General features: G+C 63.1%; 3 protein-coding genes and 1 pseudogene across 5 annotated transcripts in view; 1 reads left to right on the top strand and 3 right to left on the bottom strand.

Moving 5' to 3' along the window:
* GNPTG (N-acetylglucosamine-1-phosphate transferase subunit gamma) overlaps positions 1 to 2,469 on the bottom strand; it is a 17,697-nt gene extending 15,228 nt beyond the window's left edge. For all 3 annotated transcript variants that reach the window (XR_004265404.1, XM_032268105.1, XM_032268106.1), the window contains exons 1-3: positions 2,354 to 2,469; positions 2,212 to 2,269; positions 2,060 to 2,127 (exon numbers count right to left, since the gene is read on the bottom strand). Coding sequence is in view for 2 of the 3 variants with exons in the window: in XM_032268105.1 (XP_032123996.1) it covers positions 2,060 to 2,127; positions 2,212 to 2,269; positions 2,354 to 2,405 (178 nt within the window). In the remaining variant the exon portion in view is untranslated. The remainder of the gene's footprint in view (positions 1 to 2,059; positions 2,128 to 2,211; positions 2,270 to 2,353) is intronic.
* Positions 1,048 to 1,539, bottom strand: LOC116542904 (annotated as a pseudogene).
* On the top strand, positions 2,464 to 5,324 carry TSR3 (TSR3 ribosome maturation factor). Its single transcript, XM_032268107.1, has 6 exons — positions 2,464 to 2,669; positions 2,763 to 2,982; positions 3,365 to 3,558; positions 4,079 to 4,255; positions 4,354 to 4,417; positions 4,962 to 5,324. Exons 1-6 carry the CDS (start codon positions 2,480 to 2,482, stop codon positions 5,131 to 5,133), a joined length of 1,017 nt encoding a protein of 338 aa, XP_032123998.1. The 5' UTR covers positions 2,464 to 2,479; the 3' UTR covers positions 5,134 to 5,324.
* BAIAP3 (BAI1 associated protein 3) lies at positions 5,131 to 21,484 on the bottom strand. The gene is made up of 34 exons (XM_032268091.1): positions 21,384 to 21,484; positions 16,421 to 16,577; positions 16,113 to 16,200; positions 15,861 to 15,941; positions 15,537 to 15,644; positions 13,154 to 13,213; positions 12,941 to 13,007; positions 12,623 to 12,818; positions 12,270 to 12,314; positions 12,068 to 12,145; positions 11,848 to 11,950; positions 11,492 to 11,599; positions 11,312 to 11,407; positions 11,110 to 11,213; positions 10,602 to 10,722; positions 9,995 to 10,119; positions 9,824 to 9,914; positions 9,652 to 9,708; positions 9,481 to 9,578; positions 9,330 to 9,381; positions 9,068 to 9,198; positions 8,783 to 8,906; positions 8,562 to 8,705; positions 8,375 to 8,467; positions 8,100 to 8,291; positions 7,958 to 8,026; positions 7,787 to 7,866; positions 7,527 to 7,635; positions 7,135 to 7,206; positions 6,891 to 6,971; positions 6,699 to 6,819; positions 6,510 to 6,633; positions 6,232 to 6,437; positions 5,131 to 6,147 (listed from the first exon to the last, which is right to left on the bottom strand). The coding sequence occupies exons 2-34, from the start codon at positions 16,549 to 16,551 to the stop codon at positions 6,044 to 6,046; spliced, it is 3,459 nt and encodes a 1,152-aa protein (XP_032123982.1). The 5' UTR covers positions 16,552 to 16,577; positions 21,384 to 21,484; the 3' UTR covers positions 5,131 to 6,043.
* Positions 21,485 to 22,071: the final 587 nt, after the last annotated feature.

Here is a 22,071-nt window from a genome sequence, read left to right as displayed (position 1 = left end):
CCGTCTCTACTAAAAATACAAAAAAAAAAAAAAAAAAAAAATTAGCTAGGTGTGGTGGCGTGTGCCTGTAGTCCCAGCTACTTGGGAGACTGAGGTAGGAAAACGGCTTTAGCCCAGGAGGTGGAGGATGCGGTGAGCTGAGATCGCACCACTGCAATACAGCCTAGCGACAGAGCAAGACTGTCACAAAAAAATAAAGAAAAAATAATAAAACCAATTTCCAAAACAATAACACACATATACTCCCTCCCTCCTCTGCCTCACATTTCCACGTGGCATTTTTCATCACTGAGCATTCTATTTATTTTTTCTTTGGTGGAGTCTCACTCCGTCACCCAGGCTAGAGTGCAGTGGTGTGATCTCGGCTCACTGCAACCTCCGCCTCCCGGGTTCAAGGGATTCTCCTGCCTTAGCCTCCTGAGTAGCTGGGACTACACGCACCCACCACCATGCCCAGCCGATTTTTGTATTTTCAGTAGAGACGCAGCTTCACCATATTGGCCAGGCTGGTCTCGAACTCCTGACCTTGTGATCTGTCCGCCTGGGCCTCCCAAACTGCTGGGGTTACAGGCGTAAACCACCACGCCCAGCCTCATTCAGTGTTTAAAAGGTATCATATACTTGTGACCCAACAAATTCCCTTCTGAAACACTGCCTTGGGAAACCACTCACATGAGGGCGAACAAAGGCATCCACACGGCATGTTCTCCACAGCACTATTTCTAATGTCAAAAAAAAAAAAAAAAAAAACCTAAATACAATAGTTGCCCATCGGGAAATGCAGTACCACCCTATTTTGTACTGGGCACCAAAGAATGAAGACCTATATCCACCATGAAGAGTCCCAAGACATACAGCGGCCGACAACGACAAACCCAAATACGCAGTATGACTTTCCAAAACGACAAAGATGACAAAAGCGACACGTTTTCCCGTTGCGTATGTATGCATGTAAAAGCACAGAAACGCGTCTGCAAAGTCACCAGGCCATTAACAGTAATTACCTCTTGAAAAGGAAGGACTGTGTAAAGATAACTTTTTTTTTTTAAGGCTTTTCATTTTTATTACTCAAATTTTCAATTTTAATTTAGCTTTCTGACTCTGTGCTTGTGTCTTCAACACTTTCACAACGATTTTCTGCTCCTCCATAAGGAAAGCACGCTTGATCCTGTCACGAACACATTTAGCACACATGGAGCCACCACAGGCCCTGCTGACATGTTTCTTTGTTTTGGACAATCTCATAAAAACTTTAGGACTTACAGCACAAACCCCTGGAAGCCTGCCTGGGCACATGCCACATGCAGATTTTGGTGCTTTCCCAACCTTTTTGGTATAAAAGTAAACAACTCTATTACCAGGTGTCCAGGACAGCCTAGTTTTGTTAGAGGCGGTATTGTAGGAAACCCTAAGCCAGTATGTCAAACGCTGGACCATTCTGACTGCCTGCACACAACGTCCCCGGAAGAGCTGGGTTTGTTTTTTTTTTTTGAGACAAGAGTCTCACTCTGTTACCTAGGCTGGAGTGCAGTGGCGTGTTGTGATCTCGGCTCACTGCAAGCTCTGCCTCCCAGGTGCAAGAAATTCTCCTGCCTCGGCGTCCCAAACAGCTGGGACTACAGGCGCCCACCATCACGCCCGGCCAATTTTTTCGTATTTTTAGTAGACACGGGGTTTCACTATATGGGCCAGGCTGCTCTCGAACTCCTAACCTTGTAATCCGCCCGCCTCGGCCTCCCAAAGCGCTGGGATTACAGGCGCCAACCACTGTGCCAGGCTTGGAAGTAACTTAATTCGGTACAAGAACGTCTGGTAGATTCTCTCGCACTTCAACATTAATTTTAGAGGGTTGACAAAAAAATGCCTGAGACTCCAGGCCGCAACTCTCAGGGTCCCTCATGCATTCTCCTTTGCTATCGCTTTACCTGCCAAGCAGAGAGCTTTCCCCAGTCCCTCGCGCAGGCTCCGAGCGCTGACCCATCCACCGCGGTCGGCACCCAGGACGGCCCCCTGCTCCCCGCGGCCACCCCCACGCCCGCGGACAGCGCCCCTCACTCACCAGACACGGGTGAAGGATCCCTCTTGGCCTGGAGGCGACTGGCCTGGGGCAAGAACGGGTTGTTCACCCTACGGGAGGCGGCGAGGTCAGCGGGGAACCGGCCCAGGCCGCCCGCCGCCCACGACGGACCGCCTGCCAGCGAGGGTGCTCACCCGAACGTGTTGGGCTCCTCCACCACCTTCATCTTCGCGGCACCTGCTGGCGCGGGCCCTACGGGAAACGAGACAGTGAGCGGGGAGGCCGGGGTGCTGAGCGCGCGGGGGGCGTGGGGATGCGGGCGGCCGGACCACTCACCACGCGCAGAGAGCCCGAGGAGCAGCAAGACGCCCGCCAGCTCCGCCGCCATCGCGCAGAAGCCGCCGCGAGGTCACGTGGGTTGGCGGTCACGTGATCGCGGGAACAGGACGTGGCTCCCGGCGCATGCGCAGGCAGCCGCACTGCCCTTCGGGATACTGGGGGGCGTGGCCGTGGGGGTCTCTGGTGCCCCAGATCGGCGCCATGGGCCGCAAGAGGGCGCCGCGCGGGCCGGGGGCGGAAGGCGGCCGGGCTCGGCGCCTCCCGAGCCGATCCCTGGAGGCCTTCGCCGAGGAGGTCGGCGCCGCGCTGCGAGGTGAGCGAGGCGTGATGGGGAGAGCGGTTCGGGGGTCCAGGGCCGGCCCGGGGTCCCGCGCTGAGGCCGAGTACCCTTCTCTCTCTCGTGCAGCATCCGTGGAGCCAGAGGTGGCCGAAAGCGAGGGCGACCCGGGCCGGGCCACGCTGCCCTGCGCGCTCGCCATGTGGGAGCTGGGCCACTGCGACCCCCGGCGCTGCACCGGCCGCAAGCTGGCCCGCCTGGGGCTGGTGCGCTGCCTGCGCCTGGGCCAGAGGTTCGGCGGCCTGGTGCTCAGCCCCGTGGGCAAGCAGTACGTGTCCCCCGAAGACAGGTAGGCGCGGGGTCCTGCCCTAGCTCGTCTTACTGTCCAGCGCGTGGTTCCCTCCCGGGCTCGTGTACTGGGACTTGAGTGTCATACACACGCCCACACCCGCGTCCACGTGGGCTGGCACTGTCTGTCCAGTTTGCCTCCATTCCATAGCCCAGATTCTGAGATGTAGAAGGTTTTGGGATAATAAACGTTTGTTGAGTGAATAAACGCATGCTCTAGGTACCCCAAGCAGCTGCCTCAAAAGCTTGCTCATGAAGTCCCTTTGAGGGTGTCTAGGATAGAGGAATGTTGTCCCTGAATCGCCAGCGAGGCCATTTTCCGGGGACATACCTCACCTTGGGCAGTGCCAGCTCCTGAACTTACCCCATGCTGTGCCTGGCAGACAGCTGGTGGCACAGTCTGGGGTCGCCGTCATCGACTGCTCCTGGGCCAGACTGGATGAGACGCCGTTTGGGAAGATGCGAGGGAGCCACTTGCGCCTGCTGCCCTACCTGGTGGCCGCCAACCCTGTGAACTATGGCCGGCCCTACAAACTTTCCTGCTTGGAAGCTTTTGCCGCCACCTTCTGCATTGTAGGTGAGTCTGGAGGCCACACAGCAGCCCTATCTGGCAGCCTGCTGTTCCTGCTGTGGTCCTGGCACCGTGCCTAGGACCGGCAGACCCCAGGAGGAGCATAAGGGACAGGCAGGGAAGCTGTTCAGACAGACCAGGGTTTCGGTCCCACTGTCACTTTTCGGCCTGTGGAGTTTCCGTGGAGAACGGGCTGGCTGCTCTACAGGGGCAGGCGTGTGGGGCACCATTCACGATCATGCAGCACTGCCGAGAGTCCTCCTTACAGAACTACTGATCTAAAGAGGCCCAGATGACCCGTGGGGCAGTCTTGGTGCGAGTGCTTGGGTCTCACCGCAAAGGAGGGGGATGGGGTCGGCTGCAGAGGTGTGGACTGGGGGCAGCGCTGGCTCTCAGGACTGGGCGCTGGTGTTTGGTGGGGACCCTGCGGTTCCTGGGACAGCGCCGCCATCCTGCAGCAGGGTGATGGGGACACACCCCAGGGGACCGGCGACTTCTTTGGGTTTCCTGTGTCCCACACCATCAGGCTTTCCGGACCTCGCTGTCATTTTGCTGCGGAAGTTTAAATGGGGCAAAGGTTTCTTGGATCTTAACCGCCAGCTCTTGGACAAGTATGCGGCCTGTGGTGGCCCGGAGGAGGTGTTGCAGGCAGAGCAGGAGTTCCTGGCCAGCGCCAAGGAAAACCCCCAGGAGGAGGAGATCGGTGAGGCCTGACGGGTGGGAGCGAGGCCCTCCAAAGCCTGGGCGATGGGAGGCCTGGTCCTGCCCTGAGCTCAGAGGCCACTTGTCTCTCTTATTCAGATCCCTTTGATGTGGATTCAGGGAGAGAGTTTGGAAACCCCAACAGGCCTGTGGCCAGCACCCGGTAGGTCCTTGGTTTTCTTAATTTCCTGATCACTCAGGCCCAGGGCTCTCCTCTACCTCCAGCCTGAGCCATCCTGCTGTGTGGGGTTGGGGTCTTCTGACTAGAAAACCTGAGCAGACGTCCCACTGCAGGGCTTGGGTCTGGAGCACAGGGAGTGAGAGGAACCTGTCAGCTGAGCGCGCTGGTCACGCCTGTCATCCCGACGCTTTGGGAGGAGGAGGTGCATGGATCACGAGGTCAGGAATTAAAGACCAGCCTGGCCAACACAGTGAAACCCTGTCTCTACTAAAAGTAGAAAAATTAGCTGGGCATGGTGGCTCGTGCCTGTAGTCCCAACTAGTCAGTAGGCTGAGACAGAAGAATTGTTAGAACCCAGGAGGTGGAGGTTCTGCCACTGTACTCCAGCTTGGGTGACAGAGCAAGGACTCCATCTCAAAACAAACAAAAAAGGAATGTGTCCTCGGCTCGGGGCTTTGTGTGGATGAGGTTGCCTCTGGGAGCCAGGGGGGACATCATTCGGGAACGTGCTCCTCTTCCCTCCCAGGCTGCCCTCGGACACTGATGATAGTGATGCGTCTGAGGACCCCGGGCCTGGCGCCGAGGATGGAGGAGCCGGCAGCAGCAGCTCTGAAGAGGAACAGACTCAGGGACGGGGGGCTGAGGCCAGGCCCCCGGCTGAGGTTTGGAAAGGAATCAAGAAGCGGCAGAGAGACTGAGGGTTACAGACGTGTATTTTTGAGGCTGGGTGACGAGAAAATCTAGAGACGTGGGGGACACAGGCGGGCCTGGCAGTTTCGGCTCTGTGGCTGCCGGCGGGACTGAGCCGTCCGGGTCCTCCCCGTGCTTCCAGCACAGCCGTACTCCGTGTCCCACCTTGGTGCTCTCGCAATGAAGCTGCAGGCCGAGGCACCCCGAGTGAGTCTCTTTTTCACACTAGGACTGAGGAAGATTGGGGCCAACTCTTGGCCCCGCCTGGAAGGGCTGTGGAGCAGGTCCCTGGTGGCCACAGGTGTTTGAAGGACGGCTGACCAGTTGGCATGGAGCCGTTCACACTGACCACCAGCTGCAGAGTGGGCCTGAGAGCCCCGTGGGGACTGGAGTCCCATGCACTTCTGGGCTCACCTGCTCCCCACATCCCCTGTGAGTGGAGGCTCTGGACCCTCCACCCAGCGGTGCCAATGGCGCCCTCTTTACTCCTCAGCCATGACTCTCAAAAGTGCCTCTGCACACTGCCTGCTGTTTCTCAGCGAGCACAGCCAATCAGTCCCTAGAGAGCAGCTGCTCATGCCCACCCAGGGCCGTGGAGCCCAAGGGCAGGGAAGCCCACCTGGTGGCCAGGCCCACTCTGGCCTGCACTGTCTCCTGGATAGCTGCTGGCCAGGTCCTGCCAAGTTGGCCACCCAGATGGGGGGTTGGGTGCAAAGGTTCACAGCACACAGCAGACGGACACGGCCAGGGCAGTGGGAGCCCCAGGACTAGCCACGACATGCACATCACAGAGCCAGGGCCATGGGAGCACGGGGCCAGCACGACACACGAGGGGCAGCGTGGGCCCTGGCTGCACAGAGTGGGCCACGGTGAGCGGAGGCTGCCTCAGGGAACTCGGGGTGGGTGGGGCCGGTGGGCTCAGGGGTCTGCCTCCATGCACTTCTCCAGCTCCTTGAGTTTCTTCACGAACTCCTGTGCCTCCTTGCTGGTGCGGCCTTCCAGCATCCTCAGCGCAGACCTCACTGCAAGCAGGTGCAGGCAGGTGTGTGGGAGTCAGGGTCAGGTCCACTGCCCGCTGCCCCGCCCCCGCCTGGACCCTCACTCACCCTGGGCTCTGGGTCGGCACAGGTGCAGGGTGACAGGCTGCCCAGCCCTTGCACCCCCGCCCACGTGGGGCCGGGCGACCCCGCTGACACCGCTGAGGCCGAGGGCTGCCTCCCCGGCGAAGTCGTTGGTGGACAGCCAGTCATGGTCCATGACGGTGAAGAGCACGCAGGCTCCGCGGCGGCGGCACGCCTCTGCAGGCACGGAGCTGTGGACAGGCCAGTCAGGGGAGCCTCGCTCCAGCAGCCTGGGGGCTGGGGCTGGGGCTGGGGACACTCACAAGTAGAAGAGCTCGTCGTATACGGGGTGCAGCGTCCGGGTCTTCACCTGGGTCCTCTGGCTGCGGACCAGTGGGAAGAGATGCGGCGGGCAGAGCTCCACAATCACAAAGGGGTCGCTCAGGCCTGCAGGAGCATGGTTGTGAGCTGGCCGGCCCGATCCTGCCCCCACCCAACCCACTGCACCTCACCGTTGGCGTCCAGGGGGAGCAGGTCGGCGGCATGCAGCACCTCCACGGCCAGCCGCTGCTCCGCCACCTCGTAATGGCAGCGGACGCTCAGGCGTCCAAACCGGTTCTGCTCCAGGGTCCTCTGTGGAAAGGCGAGTGAGCGCAGAGGGGCTGCAGGAGCCTCGGAGGCAGTGCCCCATCCCGGCCCCCTACCTGTTTGAGCTTGTCCAGGTAGAATTGCTCAATGCACTCACGGGTGGAGCATTTGTGAAGCCGCAGCTCCTCCTCCAGCCTCTGTGGGGGAAGCATGTCAGGAGGGGACCCTGGGCGATCTGACTCCCCATGGGCACCCAGCAGGGCCACCTTATGCTCAAAGACACAGCCCACGCGGGGCGCTGTTTGAACTCGGTCCCCTCATCTACACCCAAACCGTGCCCCACAGAGGCTTCCACCTTACCTTGTAGCTTCCATCTTTCAGGCTCTCCAGGGGCAAACCCTGGCCCTCTGCGTAGAAGAAATTGACCAGGGCCTGGGGCAGGGATAGAAGGTGGAGGCATCGGAGCCTGGCTTGTGCTCGGGCAGATGGAGACCCAGCACAAAGGGCCCCAGGCAGCACTGGGGACTCAGTGGCCCAGGACAGAGTCCTTTCTCACACCTGGAGGCCACTGAAAGCTCCCAGGAAGCCTGGGAAAAGGCCATCACCTAAGGCCACACCTCCGCATTGGCGGGAGGAGGCCTGGATTAGCTGCTCTCCAGGCAGAGGCTGGGTGGGCCAGTGGGCACAAAGGGAGGGGTCAGAGCTGCCCTGAGGCTGGGGCTGGCAGGGAGGGCTCCTTCCCAAGGCTCTACCTCCAGTGTGAAGTGGAATCGGCTGTAAAAGTCAGCAGAGACGTCGCGGTTTGCACCCAGCGCCTGCAGAATGGCCTGCAGGAGGAGCTCCCAGAGGGCTTCCAGCACCCTGCAGGGTGGCATCAGTGACCATGGGCCGCCTCACCTGCCCTGCCCGCCCCACCTGCAGAATGAGCAGCTCCCACAGGACCTCCAGCACCCTGCAAGTGGCCTCAGTGACCACAGGCCAGCCCACCCCATCCCACCCCAGCCGCCCGCACCTGTTCAGGTTCCTCTTCACCAGTGAGGCGTTCAGCATGGCCAGCTTCTCATCCAGGTACTTCATGAGCGGAGCCACAGCCTGCGGGCAGGGGTCATCAGGTCAGGCAGACCCTGCCCCTCTGCCCTGCCCCCAGCACACACTGTCCACGGCCCCTTGCCCCGGCGCTCACCTCGTCGTTCTGGATGGAGTCGGGCGAGAGGCTGATGTGCTGGACGTACTTCCGGATGTCACCCACCATCTGAGGGCAGGAGCAGCGCTCAGCACAGGGGGTACCACGGACAGCCCCCACCCCGTCTCCAGGCCCCACCCACCTTAGAGGTCAGGTGCGCTGTCACCGTGCGGGCCTCCCGCTGCAGGTCATCGTCCAAGGCCTGTGTGCAGCTGAGCAGGGGGCGGGGGAGCACCCCCTCAGGCCCCGTGGGCCCCTCTGGCCACGCCAGGCCCTTCAGAGCCTGCCCAGCAGCCTTTTGCACGAGCTCCACGTTGTTGAGGACCACGCAGAGCTGGGGGAAGTGTGGGGAGATGGGTCCAGGGCCTGGTGGTGGCCCCCGCCTCCTGCCTGCTCCATCCCCAGCTGGCAACTCACCGCCTCACTCACTGCTTCGCCAGCCGCCCCGGGCTGAGTGTCCACCTTCTTCCGAAGCAGCTCCGTGTAGAAGACGGTGACCTCACACATGTCCTGGGGAGGGGACAGCAGTGGGGAGCCTTGGAGCCCTCCCCTGCCCCATTTCCACCGCACCTGCTCCCCTTGCCCCCAGGGCCCACCCACATACCTGGCCGAGCTGGGTGCCTAGCCCCTGAGCCTGGGCAGAGTCAGGCCATGCCAGGCGCACCCACAGTTCCTGGGTGTGGCTGAGGCAGAGACCAGCAGTGGCTGCAGAGCTGCTGTGCCTGGAGGCGGGGTCCACGGGCTCCAGCTGGGGAGGCAGGAGGAGGCTGGGTTTGCTGGGGGCCCGGACCCGCCCCAGTGTCCTCAGGCCAGGGCATTACTCACTGGATCCATGTCCACGGCTCCCTGAAGCCTCCACTTGGCCTGGTCCCGCAGCACTTGCAGCCATAGCTTCACGGCAGGCAGGAATGGGGTGTGGATGCCAGCCAGGGCCAGAGAACGGCTGTCCCTGTGTTGGGAGGTCGGTCAGGGCTTGACTCCGACTTACACATCATCTGTGAGCACGTTCCAGGCTCATAGCCCCAGGGGGTACCCAGGAGAGCCCCCCTCACAGGGCCTGGGGCTCTGGCCCCAAAGTCTATCTGCAGTAGATAGGGCCTGGGCACCCACCGACCAGGGATGCTATCCCAGAAGCGCTGGAGGTCAGCCAGGGTCAGGTAGAGCTCAAAGAGCCCTGAGGCCACCTCCAGTGTCATTTTGGGGCTCAGCTCCTCTGTCAGCACCCATGCCTCCTCAGCCACCTGTCCAGGACAGCAGAATTAGGCCACCAGCAGCAAAGAGTAGTCCCTCCCAGCCAAGGGCCTCTGCCCACTTCCCCATGCTTGGCAGACACCCGGGGTTGGGGGTTGGGGGTGTCAGGGACCCTCCTCACCAGACGCTCCAGCTGCCGGAAAGTCAGGGTGAAGAAGTCCACATTGAGGATGCTGCCGGGCAAGGGACACACCTCAGCCACCTTAGTCCCCCCTGCAGGTTCTGCCGGCCCCAACCCCAGCCCAAGAGCAGCACTGAAGTGCCAGGCCCACCTGTGGAAGAGGCTGGCATAGACGCTGTAGCAGGACTGAAGGTCGTCATAGACGGCGTCGGCCAGTGCAACCAGCCCAGGCAGGCGTTGTGACCCTGGCTGCGAGGAAGCCCGGCTCGTACCCACTTCTCAGCTGCCCACACCCCTCAGGGCAGGGCTCCCCACACCGCACCTGCTCTCGGGGACTCTTGGCGTTCAGGATCCTGTCGTACCACTCACGGTTGCCTCTCTGCAACAGACACCACCAAGACAGCATGGTGCGTTGCAGGAAAGAGGAAGAGGTGGGGCGAGGATGGGAAGGCAGGGGGGCTAGTGGTCGGCCCCCACTGGTCACTGAAACACACCTTCAGGGCTGCCGCAACGTCCATGTTCAGCTCTGTCTCAAAGGGGCAGATCTCAAAGGAGGGCTGGAAGAACTGCAGCTTGCCCAGACACCTGGGTGGGGGCAGCACGCTGATGTGGGGCCTGTCCTGCCAGCCGCCCCCACCCACGCTGACACGCGGCGCTGCACCCACTTCAGCAGCAGCTCCAGACGGTAGACAGCGGTGCTGTTGGTGGCAGGGAAGTAGTCTCGGAGCTGGCGCAGCAGCTGCAGCCCGAACTCAGAGAAAGCGGAAAAGCTGTCAGCCAGGCTCTCCTCCTGTGGGGACAAGGCCCTTTAGTGCCAACAGCCCCGACCCGTCGCAGATGAGAAGAAACACCCTCCTTGCCTCGCCCGCAGCATCCTCCCCGAGGCGTGGCCTGCCCAGCTCTGCCCGGAGAAGCACCCTTCAGCCGGCCTGTCCCAGCCTCAGCTTCTACCCAGGCAGCTCACACAGGGTCTGTGCACCTGCTATTCCCATGCTGGTCCTGCGAGGGTTGCTCCCTCCTGTCGCTCAAATGGGCGCCTGCTTGGCGGCTCTCCCCAGCCCTGTCCTAAGTTCTAGTCGCCCCCCGAGGTGACTCCCACGAGTCTCCTGTCTCCTTTCTGTGGAACCTGACTCTCGCCACGTCACGTGGTTTGTCCATATGTCTTTAACCCCCACGCGAGCAGGACTCTGCGCCTCGCCGCCCCGCACTGAACGGCCTGGCCCCCAGCACTCCCTTCCCCGTGGCTGGCAGGAGGGCCCCAGCTACGCCCACCTGCTCCTGGGGCAGCGAGGCCGCCTCCTCCCAGTGCGCCTGCATGTCCTCCAGCAGCCCCAGCAGGTAGCTGTAGTCCAGCGTGCGAGTCTGATGGTGGCGGCTGCTAACCTGCCAGTACCTGCGGGGCCCAACCCATGGTCAGGCAGTATGCGGCCCCCACTCAAAGAACCCCTGCCCCTGCCCCGCCCACAGCACCACCCCTTTCCCTGCCCCACCCAATCAGCACTGCCGCACCTACTCATAGCACCACCCCTTTCCCTGTCCCACCAATCAGCGCTGCCATACCTGCTCGTAGCACCGCCCCTTTCCCTGTCCCCCAATCAGTGCTGCTTCACCTACTCATAGTACCGCCCCTTTCCATGCTCACCCAATCAGTGCTGCCTCCCCTACTCATAGCACCGCCCCTTTCCCTGCTCCACCCTCCCAGTCACCACATCCACTCACCGCACGGCCCCCAGTGCCCCACCCGCACACGCCCCGCCCACTCGTAGTTCCACCCACTCACAACACGGCCAGCTGCAAAGGTGACAGGTTGCTCTGGGCTCCGTGCAGGCAGAGGATAGTGGCGGCTGGGGTGCTGAGCTCTCCGCGCCAGCTGCTGGAGTCAGGCTGGGGGAGGAGGCCTGGCGTGGGTGGAGGCGGGACAGCCCCCCATGCCCTCCTCAGGCCCTCTGCTGGGCTGTCCCAATTCCAGGAGCACCCGCTACCTCCTCCGCCGGGTGCTCGCACCGCAGCAGATGGCTGAGCAGCAGCAGGTAGGACTGGAAGCCCGATCGCCCGCGCTGGCTCATGGCCGTGTCCCTCTGCAACACAGAGCCCACCCGGTCACCAGCTCCGCCCCAGCCACGAGGGCGGGGGTGGAGGCCAGGGACGCCAACTTTCCCCACCTGCGTGGTGATCAGCTTGAGAACCAGGTGGCAGTCTCCCTGCACACGCGAGGCACTGGAACGTGGCTCCAGCCTGAACCAGCGGTCGACACCAGCCACGGGCACCTCCTGGAGGTGGCATGGGGGGGGTCAGGCCCACCAGACCCCTCCCCTTCTCCCTCCACACTGACTCTGTGAGACCCTGGAGAGAACACGCTGCCTGGGCTTCCCTTCTCCCGGAAATGTGGGTGACAGGCAGTGGTGAACCCTCAGGAGGCCCAAAAGCAGAAGCTCCTCCAGTGAGCCACCCCTTGAAGGCTGGGACACCCCCCAGGCCCTCCCCTAATTGCCACCAGCCCCATCCCACCCCCACTCACCCGGACAGGTATGTTGAGGCACCCCAGGAAGTCATCGGCGTGGTCCTCAGTGGGCCCTGCTGTCCCGTTTGTGCGGGCTGACTTGACGATCTGTTTGAAGTACCTGGCCACGGTGGGTGGCAGGCATCAGGCTGATGGCTCCTGAGGAGCCATCACCTGCCAGGCCCCACGACCGAGCTGTGGACACAGATGAGGGGGTACAAAGGTCCCCCAGCCATACCTGCTCACGCCCTTCAGGCCGATGACTTCATTCAGCTTTCTACACGCTTCTACCAGAGACACATCGTCGTCATGATCCCTGGCGGGGAGAGAGGACCTGGCTTGTCTGGAGCCCCCAGCCTGGTCCTGAGTCCATCCCGCTCCCCTCCCAAGAGGTGCCCATTCCCCTTCCCACCCTGCCCTGCAGGCACAGGGGCCTGTACCAGATGTCCAGGTGCAGCTGGTCCATGTTCACGTCCTCAATCTCGCTACAAGGAGAACAGAGAGATGCCCGTGAGGGTCCCCAGTGAGGCTCTGCCCAAGCTGGGGTCAGGGAGCACGCCACACACTCCAGCTCTCCGGGCAGGCTGCTCAGGTCCAAATCCCGATCCCGCCACTCTCGCCAGCCACATGCCTGGCCCCGGTGGCACACTGCCCATCTCTGGGCCTCAGTTTTCTCCTCTGGAAAGTGGGCACATGGCCCCAAAGAGACCGGGAGCCACCGCCTTCCAGGCACAGCCCAGCTCTAGACCCCAGGCAAGACCCACTCCTGCACCCAGATGGGGGAGGGCCTCACAAGAGGAAGTGCTCCTTCCAGACAGGGTTCAGGGTGCTGCTCTTCACCTCGGTGACCTGGATGCACTTGGCGGGCAGGGGGCTGCTGCGCTTGCTGCCCTTTCGGAAGCTGAATCGCTGCTCCTTCTGCGTACCGGGCTCCCTCGAGGCGCCCGAGGCAGGCAGGATGCCCAGCATGCAGTACGGGTCGCTGAAGCCTGGGCACGGAGGGTGGCTCAGCCCCGCCCCCACACCCTCTGCCCTCCGCAGCCGAGCGGGTCGGTGAAGCCTGGGCACAGCGGGTGGCTCCGCAGCCAGGGTCTGCTGGGGCCCCACTCACCATTAGGGTCCTTGGCCAGCAGGTTCTTGGCACACATGACAGAGACTTTCAGGGCGTACGTGGGGGCCTGTGGACAGAAGGGTATGGTGGGCCTGGTGGGCTGAGCTGCCCCCCCGGACACCCTGCTTAGCGTGGGGGTGACAGGACCTTGCCCCATGCCCCACCACGCAGGCACGTGCTGGCCAGTGCCTGCCCAGGCAGCGGCGGCCTCACCTTGGCCTTCCTCACTCGCTCGATGGCCTCAGCGTGCTCCTCAGGGCTGGTGCCAAACACCTGTGAAGAACGGGCGGGTTGGTAGGCCCGGGCAATGCCTGAAGTGAGGATGGCCACTGTCCTGGGACCTCGGGTCAGCCCCAGTCACACACACCTGACCTCAATCCTCAGGGTGCAGGGGTCGGGGAGGCCTGGGAGGGAGCGATGGCGGGTCTGTGCCAAGGGGCCCGGGCGTGCCCAGAGGTTGTGGGTGTAATGAGGGGCACATGAGAGCATACATGGGAACGGGGAGACCCAGGGGGCTGACGGGGGAGTTCAGAGCACATGCAACTGGGAGGGGGCCAAGCGTGTCCTTCAGGGTGTGTCTGTCAGCCTATGCTCACGTGTGTGTGTGCGTGTCTGTGTATGCGAGTGTCTGTGTGTGCCTGTGTGTGGCCTGTGTGCGCGTCTGTGTGTGTGCAAGTGTGTGTGTGTGGCCTGTGTGTGCGTGTCTGTGTGTGTGCGAGTGTATGTGTGTGGCCTGTGTACACGTCTCTGTGCGAGTGTGTCTGTGTGTGCCTGTGTAGCCTGTGTGTGCGTCTGTGTGTGTGTGTGTGTGGCCTGTGTGCGCGTCTGTGTGGCCTGTGTGCGCGTCTGTGTGGCCTGTGTGCGCGTGTGTGTGTGTGTGTGTGCGCGTCTATGCTGTGTATGCGAGTGTCTGTGTGTGCCTGTGTGTGGCCTGTGTGCGCGTCTGTGTGTGTGCAAGTGTGTGTGTGTGGCCTGTGTGTGCGTGTCTGTGTGTGTGCGAGTGTATGTGTGTGGCCTGTGTACACGTCTCTGTGCGAGTGTGTCTGTGTGTGCCTGTGTAGCCTGTGTGTGCGTCTGTGTGTGTGTGTGTGGCCTGTGTGCGCGTCTGTGTGGCCTGTGTGCGCGTCTGTGTGGCCTGTGTGCGCGTGTGTGTGTGTGTGTGTGTGTGGCCTGTGTGCGCGTGTGTGTGTGTGTGTGGCCTGTGTGCGCCTGTCTGTATGTGCGAGTGTGTCTGTGTGTGCATGTGTGTGTGCCTGTATGCGCGTCTGTGTATGTGCTAGTGTGTCTATGTCTGTGTGCACGTGCGTGTGTGTGTGGCCTGTGTGCGCGTCTGTGTATGCGCGAGTGTGTCTGTGTATGCGTGTCTATGTGTGCACGTGTGTCTGTATGCGGCCTGTGTGCACGTCTGTGTATGTGTGTCTGTGTATGCGTGTCTGTGTGTGCCTGTGTGCACGTGTGTCTGTGGCGCCTGTGTGCGCGTCTATGTGCGAATGTGTGTGTGCGTGTCTATGTGCGAGTGTGTGTGTGTGGCCTGTGTGTGCGTCTGTGTGTGTGTCTGTGTGTGCCTGTGTGCACGTGTGTGTGTGTGGCCTGTGTACGCGTGTCTATGTGAGAGTGTGTGTGTGCCTGTGTGCACGTGTGTGTGTGTGTGGCCTGTGTGTGCATCTGTGTGTGCGAGTATGTCTGTGTATGCATGTCTGTCTGTGTGCACGTGTGTGTGGCCTGTGTGTGCGTCTGTGTATGTGCGAGTGTGTCTGTGTATGCATGTCTGTGTCTGTGTGCACGTGTCTGTGTGGCCTGTGCGCGCGTCTGTGTATGTGCGAATGTGTCTGTGTGTGCGTGTCTGTGTGTGCGTCTGTGTGTGTGGCCTGTGTCCGCATCTGTGTATGTGCGTGTGCATGTCCGTGTGCACGTGTGTCTGTGTGGCCTGTGCGCGCATCTGTGTATGTGCGAGTGTGTCTGTGTGTGCATGTCTGTATCTGTGTGCATGTGTGTGTGGCCTGTGCGCGCGTCTGTGTATGTGCGAGTGTCTGTGTGTGCGTCTGTGTGTGCCTGTGTGCACGTGTCTGTGTGTGGCCTGTGTGCGCGTCTGTGTATGTGCGAGTGTGTCTGTGTGTGCATGTCTGTGTGTGCACATGTCTGTGTGGCCTGTGTGCGTCTGTGTATGTGCGAGTGTGTCTGTGTATGCATGTCTGTGTCTGTGTGCACGTGTGTGTGTGGCCTGTGTGTGCGTCTGTGTATGTGCGAGTGTGTCTGTGTGTGCGTCTGTGTGTGCCTGTGTGCATGTGTCTGTGTGTGGCCTGTGTGCGCGTCTGTGTATGTGCGAGTGTGTCTGTGTATGCGTGTGTGTGCCTGTGTGCACGTATGTCTGTGTGGCCTGTGTGTGCGTCTGTGTATGCGTGTCTGTGTGTGCCTGTGTGCACGTGTCTGCGTGTGTGGCCTGTGTGCGCGTCTGTGTGCGTGTGTGTCTGTGTACATGGGCAGCTGTCTCTGTGTAGAGCAGGGATGGGGGAGATCCTGCATGCTGTCTGGGGTGATGATGGTGTCAGTGCGTGCGGAAGGGGTCAGGGTCGGGGCTGGGGTTGGGTGGGCTGACCTGCTGGAGGTAGCTGAGCAGGGCCTCCTCATCATCCACCTGGTCAGGGCCCATGGTCCCGGCGCGGTAGAGCACCGTGTAGAGCGCCTCCTCGTAGAGCATCTCCACCTGCAGGCGGGGGGACGGCGGCCACAGGGCTGTGTCCCAGGCCCAGCCCTTGGCAGCCCCTCCTCTGCCGCGTTGCACCGGGAGCCCCTCCACTCCTCACTCACTGACCCACCCCGGCTCTCTGCTGTCACCAGACCCTACACACACAGAAGGTGCCTATCAACAGCTGAGGGAGCAGCCGCTGCAGACCCAGCCTGGTTGGGACCCCACCTTTACCTCCTCCGGGGTCAGGGCTCTCAGGCCACGGCTGGGGTCCACAGGCTCCGGGGGTGGTGGTGAGCCACTGCGCAGGGGGACCTGTGTGTGGGGCCCAGGGTGACATTCCTGAGGGCGGGGAGGGCTCCAGGCCTGCAGCTGGGAGGACAGGCGGTGCCCCAGGAGGTGGGAGCAAGGGCAGGGGGGAGGGGGAAAGAGGAGGGGGGGCCTCATGCTGGGCGTGGTGTGGGGCCCCAGGGACGCCACCCTCACCTCCGGGCATGGCAGGCCCTGTCTGCCTTCCCCCTTCTTCAGCATGAGGCGCATCTGGGCGAAGAACTCCACTCCATCCCCAGGTTTCCTGGAAGAAAGGCTAGGTCAGCAGGCAGCTCTCAGCACGACGGCCCCTGCTTGAGACCCTCGACTCCAGGGGCAGGCGGGGCCGTGTGACGTCCACAGTGTGGCATAGCTGAGCGAAGACCCTCCTTCCCACCCGAGGCGCCGGGGCCGGAGTGGCAGTGTGTGAAGTCTGGTGGGAAACGACCATGTGACCATGTGGGGCTGGGCCCCTGGGCACCCACCAGGCCCCAGTGGCCGGCTCCTGCGGGTTGGCGCTGGTACTCCCTGGGTCCTGCTCAGCCCTGCGGCGGAAGGACGGGCACACCTGCACCTGCCTGAGCACGCTGCTCTTGATGTCCAGCAAGGTCGACATGGCGCGTGGGCGGGCGGGCGGGCAGCCTACGGCAGAGAGCACAGCCCACAGCCTCAGGTCACCCACTTGATCCTCTGAGCACCACAGAGGCCACAGCAGGCCTGGGGGCAGGGAGGAAGAGGCTGGCAGAGGCCCAGGCCCGGGAGCTCACCCACGGCCTGGAAGGCACTGGGCACTGTCCCCACACCCGCTGGGCAACCTGCTAAGCACCCCCATCCCCTGCAGGGCAGCTTGGGGAGGAGGGAGCGGATGCTGTGGAAGGTGGGGCTGGTGCCCACCCGGTGCCCTCCGGGGGCTTCTGGGATCTCACTGGAGAGGGAGGTGCTTGCCACCCCCACCCCCCACACCCCTGCCCCGACAGCACAGCGGGCGGTGTCTGTCTCCTGTGGCTTCACTGAGAGGACCAAGACCTGGGCAGCAGCGCTTGGCTCCCACAGCCCTCGTGCCCACTCTGGGGCTAAAACGGATGCCAGGCACCCAGGTCTCCTACACAGGAAGTAAAAATATCGCTAGATATTTGACATCCCGTATGACAGAGGATCACGGTGAGAATGGCCCGTGAGACTTCGTCACCTTGACAGCACAGGGGCCGGTGGCCTGGGCTGTAGCCCTCATGCCCAGGTAGGGCAGCCAGTACCCACATGGCCCGGAGGTCCTGGAGGGGGCTGCCGGGGGGTCCTCGCCAAGCACGGTGGGGGTCAGCGTCCCCCTCATCACCCCAGAGGCTGGTCAGCAAGCCTGGGGTGGACAGGGGAAGCTAGGGGGCAGTACCCCCACAAAGCAGGGCCTCCTCCCCACAGTTGGTACAAATGAGAACATGAATCGAGCCGGGCCCCACTGGAAAGTGCCGGGCATGGGGGCCACAGCTCCCGCTCCCTTCCGGTCCATCTGGCTTCAGTTACCCTCATGTTGCCAGGGCAACCGAGCCACCCTGCAGCCTCCTCCTTAAAGCAGCAGCTGGGACAGAGCTGCCCTCTCCTGAGGCCTGGAGCCTGGGCCCAGCCAGACCCCTGCCCAGAAGCCCCCTAGAAGGCCCCACCCACTGTTTTGTTTCGTTGAGGTGGAGTCTCGCTCTGTTGCCCCGGCTGGGGTCCAGTGGCGAGATCTTGGCTCACTGCAACCTCCGCCTCCCAGGTTCCAGTGATTCTCCTGCCTCGGCTCCCAAGTAGCTGGGATTACAGGTGCCTACCACTACACCTGGCTAATTTTTTTGTATTTTCAGGAGACGGGGTTTCACCACGTTGGCCAGGCTGGTATCGAACTCCTGACCTCAGGTGATCCACCTGCCTCAACCTCCCAAAGTGCTGGGATGACAGGCGTGAGCTACTGCCACCCAGCCTGCCTGTCAGGGAGGAAGGCCGGGTGGTACCAACCTGCACAGCCCCTTCAATGGGGGCAGGATGATGGCTAAGACATCACAGACTCCTGAGACCCTCTTCCTCCACACCACCAAGCCCAGGCACTGCCTCTGCCCAGCATGGCCTCCCAGCAGCCCCAGGGAGGTCCCCACGTCCTCTGTGAAAACTGTCCCAGAGCCAGGCCCTCTGCCCCACCACAAGAGAGCCGCCCACTTGGGCTCCCATCCCAGCCTCACCGGCCTGATTTCCAGGACACAGCACTCTCCCAGGTCTCCAAGGCCCTGGCCTCACGTTCTTGGTCCCCTCTCTTGCCAGTGCTTTCTCATCCACCTCAGGAGGGTGCCCTCTGGGCTGGGCACACTGGCCCTCACAGGGGGCAGTCATTCTCATGGGACAGGAGAGGAAACGAAGACCCAGCAGGTTCCACTGCTTGCCCAGGATCTCACAGGCAGTTGGCGGTAGGAGCCGGGTTAGCTCGCCCCTGCCCTGTGTGCCCAGGCCAGCTCCCCGGGGCTGCACCAGACTCATAAGCTCAGTGGGAAGCTCGGGGGCCCAGGCACGCTGGGTTCTAAGTAGGCCTTGTCAAGCCAGCTCCCAGAGGCCCCTGCTGCGTCTGGGCCTGGGAGCTGGGGGTTCAGTGTCGCCAGCCCCAATCTGTACCCACGCCAGCTCAGACTCCATTCCTGGACATCTCATCCTGATTCCAGGGTCCCTGCAAGTCCCCGAGCCCTGGGTGCTGGCTCTCACAGGGCCAGACCCTAGAGCTAAGGACAGGAAGGAGGGTTTGCAGTGCCCACTTTATGAGGAGCAACGCTTCGGGGGGCCTTACCTCCTTCAGATCTATCAGTGCCTTCCCCTGGGAGCCTCCCCCAAAGATGGGGGGCTCGGTGGGCTGGGTACAGTGCTTCTGGAAGCTGTCACTCCCACAGCCAGTAGGGAAGTCCCCAGGGGCTTGGGAGTAACAGGCCCCTCTTTCCTTCCCTTGCTGGGTGGAAGAGGCTGCTCCCCCTACAGCCCCCCAAAGCCAGCGGAGTCGCCGCTGCTGAGGCTGTTGCCAGGGCAACCGCCGACAGCATGTGCATGTGACGGGGCGATGGGGGCTCGCGGTCCTGCAGACAAATGTGACGCAGGAGCTAAGCGGCCTGAGCTGCGGGGATGGGGAGGGGGTGTCTTTGTGAGAACGAGATGTTCCAGGCAGAAATCGGGGGCTCGGCGCCCCACATTTTCTCTCTCCACACACCTCCTCATCCCGAGTGGCCCAAGAGGGGTGCCCTCTGCTCCCTGCATCTCAGATGGGCAAATGAGGGCACAGGGCTGGGAGCCCATCTGAGTTCCCAAAGCAAGTGGGGCTGGGAACTGCTGTCCAGGTCTCTCTGGTGTCCCCAGTGCTAAGCTCCTGGGACAACCAGCTGGGCTGGCTGTCCTGACCCTAACCACAGCTCCTGCCCCTCCTGCAGCCTGTTGCTAGGATGGGGACAATAGTGGTGTCTTGGCACAGGTGTATAGAAGACTTGGCTCATCCTGGGTGTGCAGAAACCCCTTTGGTTCCCCTGGAAACCCCAGGCTGCCTGGGAGCCACCTGCCACAGAGGCCTTGGACCATGTCCCCGTCAGGGACTTCATCCAGAGCTACTGAGAGTCGTGGGCATATGCCTGTCACCCCAGCGCATCTGTCTGTCACCAGTACAGGAAATACTGGCTGCCTGGGTAGCTCTCAGCAGTTGTGGGGCAGTGGTGAGCCAGGTGCAGAGGACCCCCCATCTCTCTCGTGGGCCCAGATGTGATGTGACTCCTTCCCATGCACAGGGCAGCATGAATCCATACTCTGCTCATGCCCAATGCCAGGGCCAGGACCCCACTCCCATCCGTCCAGTGAGCAGAGAGAGGACCGCCACTCCCATCCGTCCAGTGAGCAGAGAGAGGACCGCCACGGAGCTCCTGCCTTCTGGGCACTAGGGCTGAGCCACACACGCCTGTCCTGTTCCACCATGCTCCCTGGCTGTCCCCCAGACCTGGGCTGAATGAGGAATGACATTTTGCAAGAAGGATGTCACGTCTCTTTTCACAGCCTGGGGCAGGGGCCGCTTGCCCAGAGCCCAGATGTGAACCTGGGACTCTCAAGCCAAGCCGTCTCCTGCCAGGCCATTTGGGGGTTCGGTGCAGGGGGCAGTGACACAGTGGAGCCTGGAGGCAGCAGAGCAGAGGCTGGGTCAGCCTTCCTCCCTAGCGCAGGGTGTCCAAAAACAAACGTTTTCAACCTGTCAGGCTTTCTTACCACATTTAGGGCAGGGGGTTAGCGGATGGTGCCCTGGGTGTGTGCCCGGGGTGGGGGGGGGTGGGGGGGGGTGGCAGGATGTGTGCCGACAGGCTGGCGCTCTGCACCGCCCTCCTGGTCTTCCCTCCTCTTCGGCTTTCCTGCTCATCCTCCCTCTGCCCCTTCACCAGGCCCTGGTGGCTTCCCGTGGGCATCCTCCCTGATCTCACTGACTCTTCCCGACAGCCCATGCCCGCGAGGCAGCGCCCAGGCGCAGGTCACCTGGCGCCCCTACAAGCGCTGCTGCTGTGGTCTCATTCCAGTCGAGCCCTGGGAATCTGCATCCTAACAGGCGCTGCCGGTGGCCCGGGGCTCCCTGAAGCCTGAGACCGACTGCCAAGGTCCAGCCGCTGGCGCCCACCAGGGGCGCCAGAGACCAGAGCCCGCGGGCCTTGCTACCGGTCACCTGCGCGGCGCCGCGCTCCCTCCTCCCTCTGCTCGCCGTCCTCCTCCCTGCCCCACCTCGCAGCACCCGTTTCTGGGACTCCGGGGCTGTAGGCGCCCCGGGAGCCGCACCCCTAGCTCTATGGGGGTCTCTCCCCTTGGAGGGAGTGGGCGTTCTGGGGGGAGTTTGGGAACGGACTGGTGTGCCATTTTAAACTCCTCTCCCCGAGACCCCAGCCCAGGCAGGAGCCCACAGCCCCTTGCGGAGCGGGGCTGAAGGAGGGGCGGGCTTGCACTAGGAGGGATTCTGGGGGGACTACAGGGCCCTACGGGGACCCGCAGGGAACGGGAGAGACGGTGGACGCAGCCCACCCAGGAGGGGTGCTGGGACGCCGGGGCCCCGTCTGCTCCCCTGGGGAGGAGGCGCAGGGGTCGAAGCCTCGCTCGGCGGCCCAAGTTCGGGGGAGGCCGTCGGTGGCACCCCGATACCCTCCCGGTCCCTCCGCAGTGCTGGCCCCGCCTGCCGCCCCCGCTCCTGCGCGCTCCGACGGGAAATCCCGAGAGCCCGCGTCTCCAAGGATACGCGGCCTCAGTTTCCCCAGGCCCGAGGGGGGAAACTTCGAGAACTTCCCACCGCCCCCCACGCCTGGGAGGCCACCCCCCGCCGCCCGGGCGACCCGGGCTAAGGGGGCGGCGGCCGTCGGTCGTCCGGGTGCGGGCGCGGGGCCGAGCCCCGACGGCGGCCCAGCGGCACCGGCTGCAGCCCGCAGCACTCACCGTGGGCCGGGCGCGGGGAGGGGGTTCCTGGGGCGCCGGGCTCGGGCACCAGCTCGGGACGCCGAGGCACAGCGACCGCTCCCAGCCGCGCGCGCCGACGACTGAGCAACTGCGGGGCGGACCCGCAGCGTGGGGCGGGGCGGGGCGGGGCCGTGGTGAGGGGCGGGGCCTAACCGCGCTCGCCCCGCCCACGGCCCCTGGTTCGACCCCGCCCCCCGCGCCCACGGCGCCTGACGGGACGGGGCGGGGGTCCCTGCGCCCCGAGCCGGGCCGGAGCCCCTCCCCTGGGGTGCGGGGCTGTCAGTCAACCCACAGGTGGCTGCGGGGCTCGGCTGCCTCTGGACCCCGCGTGGCCGCGCGCGCCCTCCCCGCGGCGCGCGGGGGCTGGGAGGGGTTGTCAGTGGCGTATCCTCCGCGGAGCCCCCGGGAAGCCAGAGTCACCAACACCCGCCGCGGCGCAGACCTTTCTGGAAGGGCCTGGCTCAGGGACCCCGCCGCTCTCTTCTCGGGGCGGGGGTGTGTTTTGCAGGGATCCACTCGGGACGCCCCCCGCCCACGCGGACGGCCGGGGGCGATCGTCCCTCGGGCTCTGGTGAGGGCCCAGTTGGGCGCTTGTGGGGTTGCAGCCGGTCGGAGCCCCTGGGGTCTAAACTGGACCCCGCCGGCCCCTCCCGGGCTGCTCCCCACC

The sequence above is a fragment of the Sapajus apella genome, unplaced genomic scaffold (assembly GCF_009761245.1).
Source record: "Sapajus apella isolate SASKATOON/1434 unplaced genomic scaffold, GSC_monkey_1.0 scaffold175, whole genome shotgun sequence".
Lineage (NCBI taxonomy): Eukaryota > Metazoa > Chordata > Mammalia > Primates > Cebidae > Sapajus > Sapajus apella.
The sequence above is the reverse complement of the archived record's forward strand: the minus strand, read 5'-3'. Positions and strand labels throughout refer to the sequence as shown.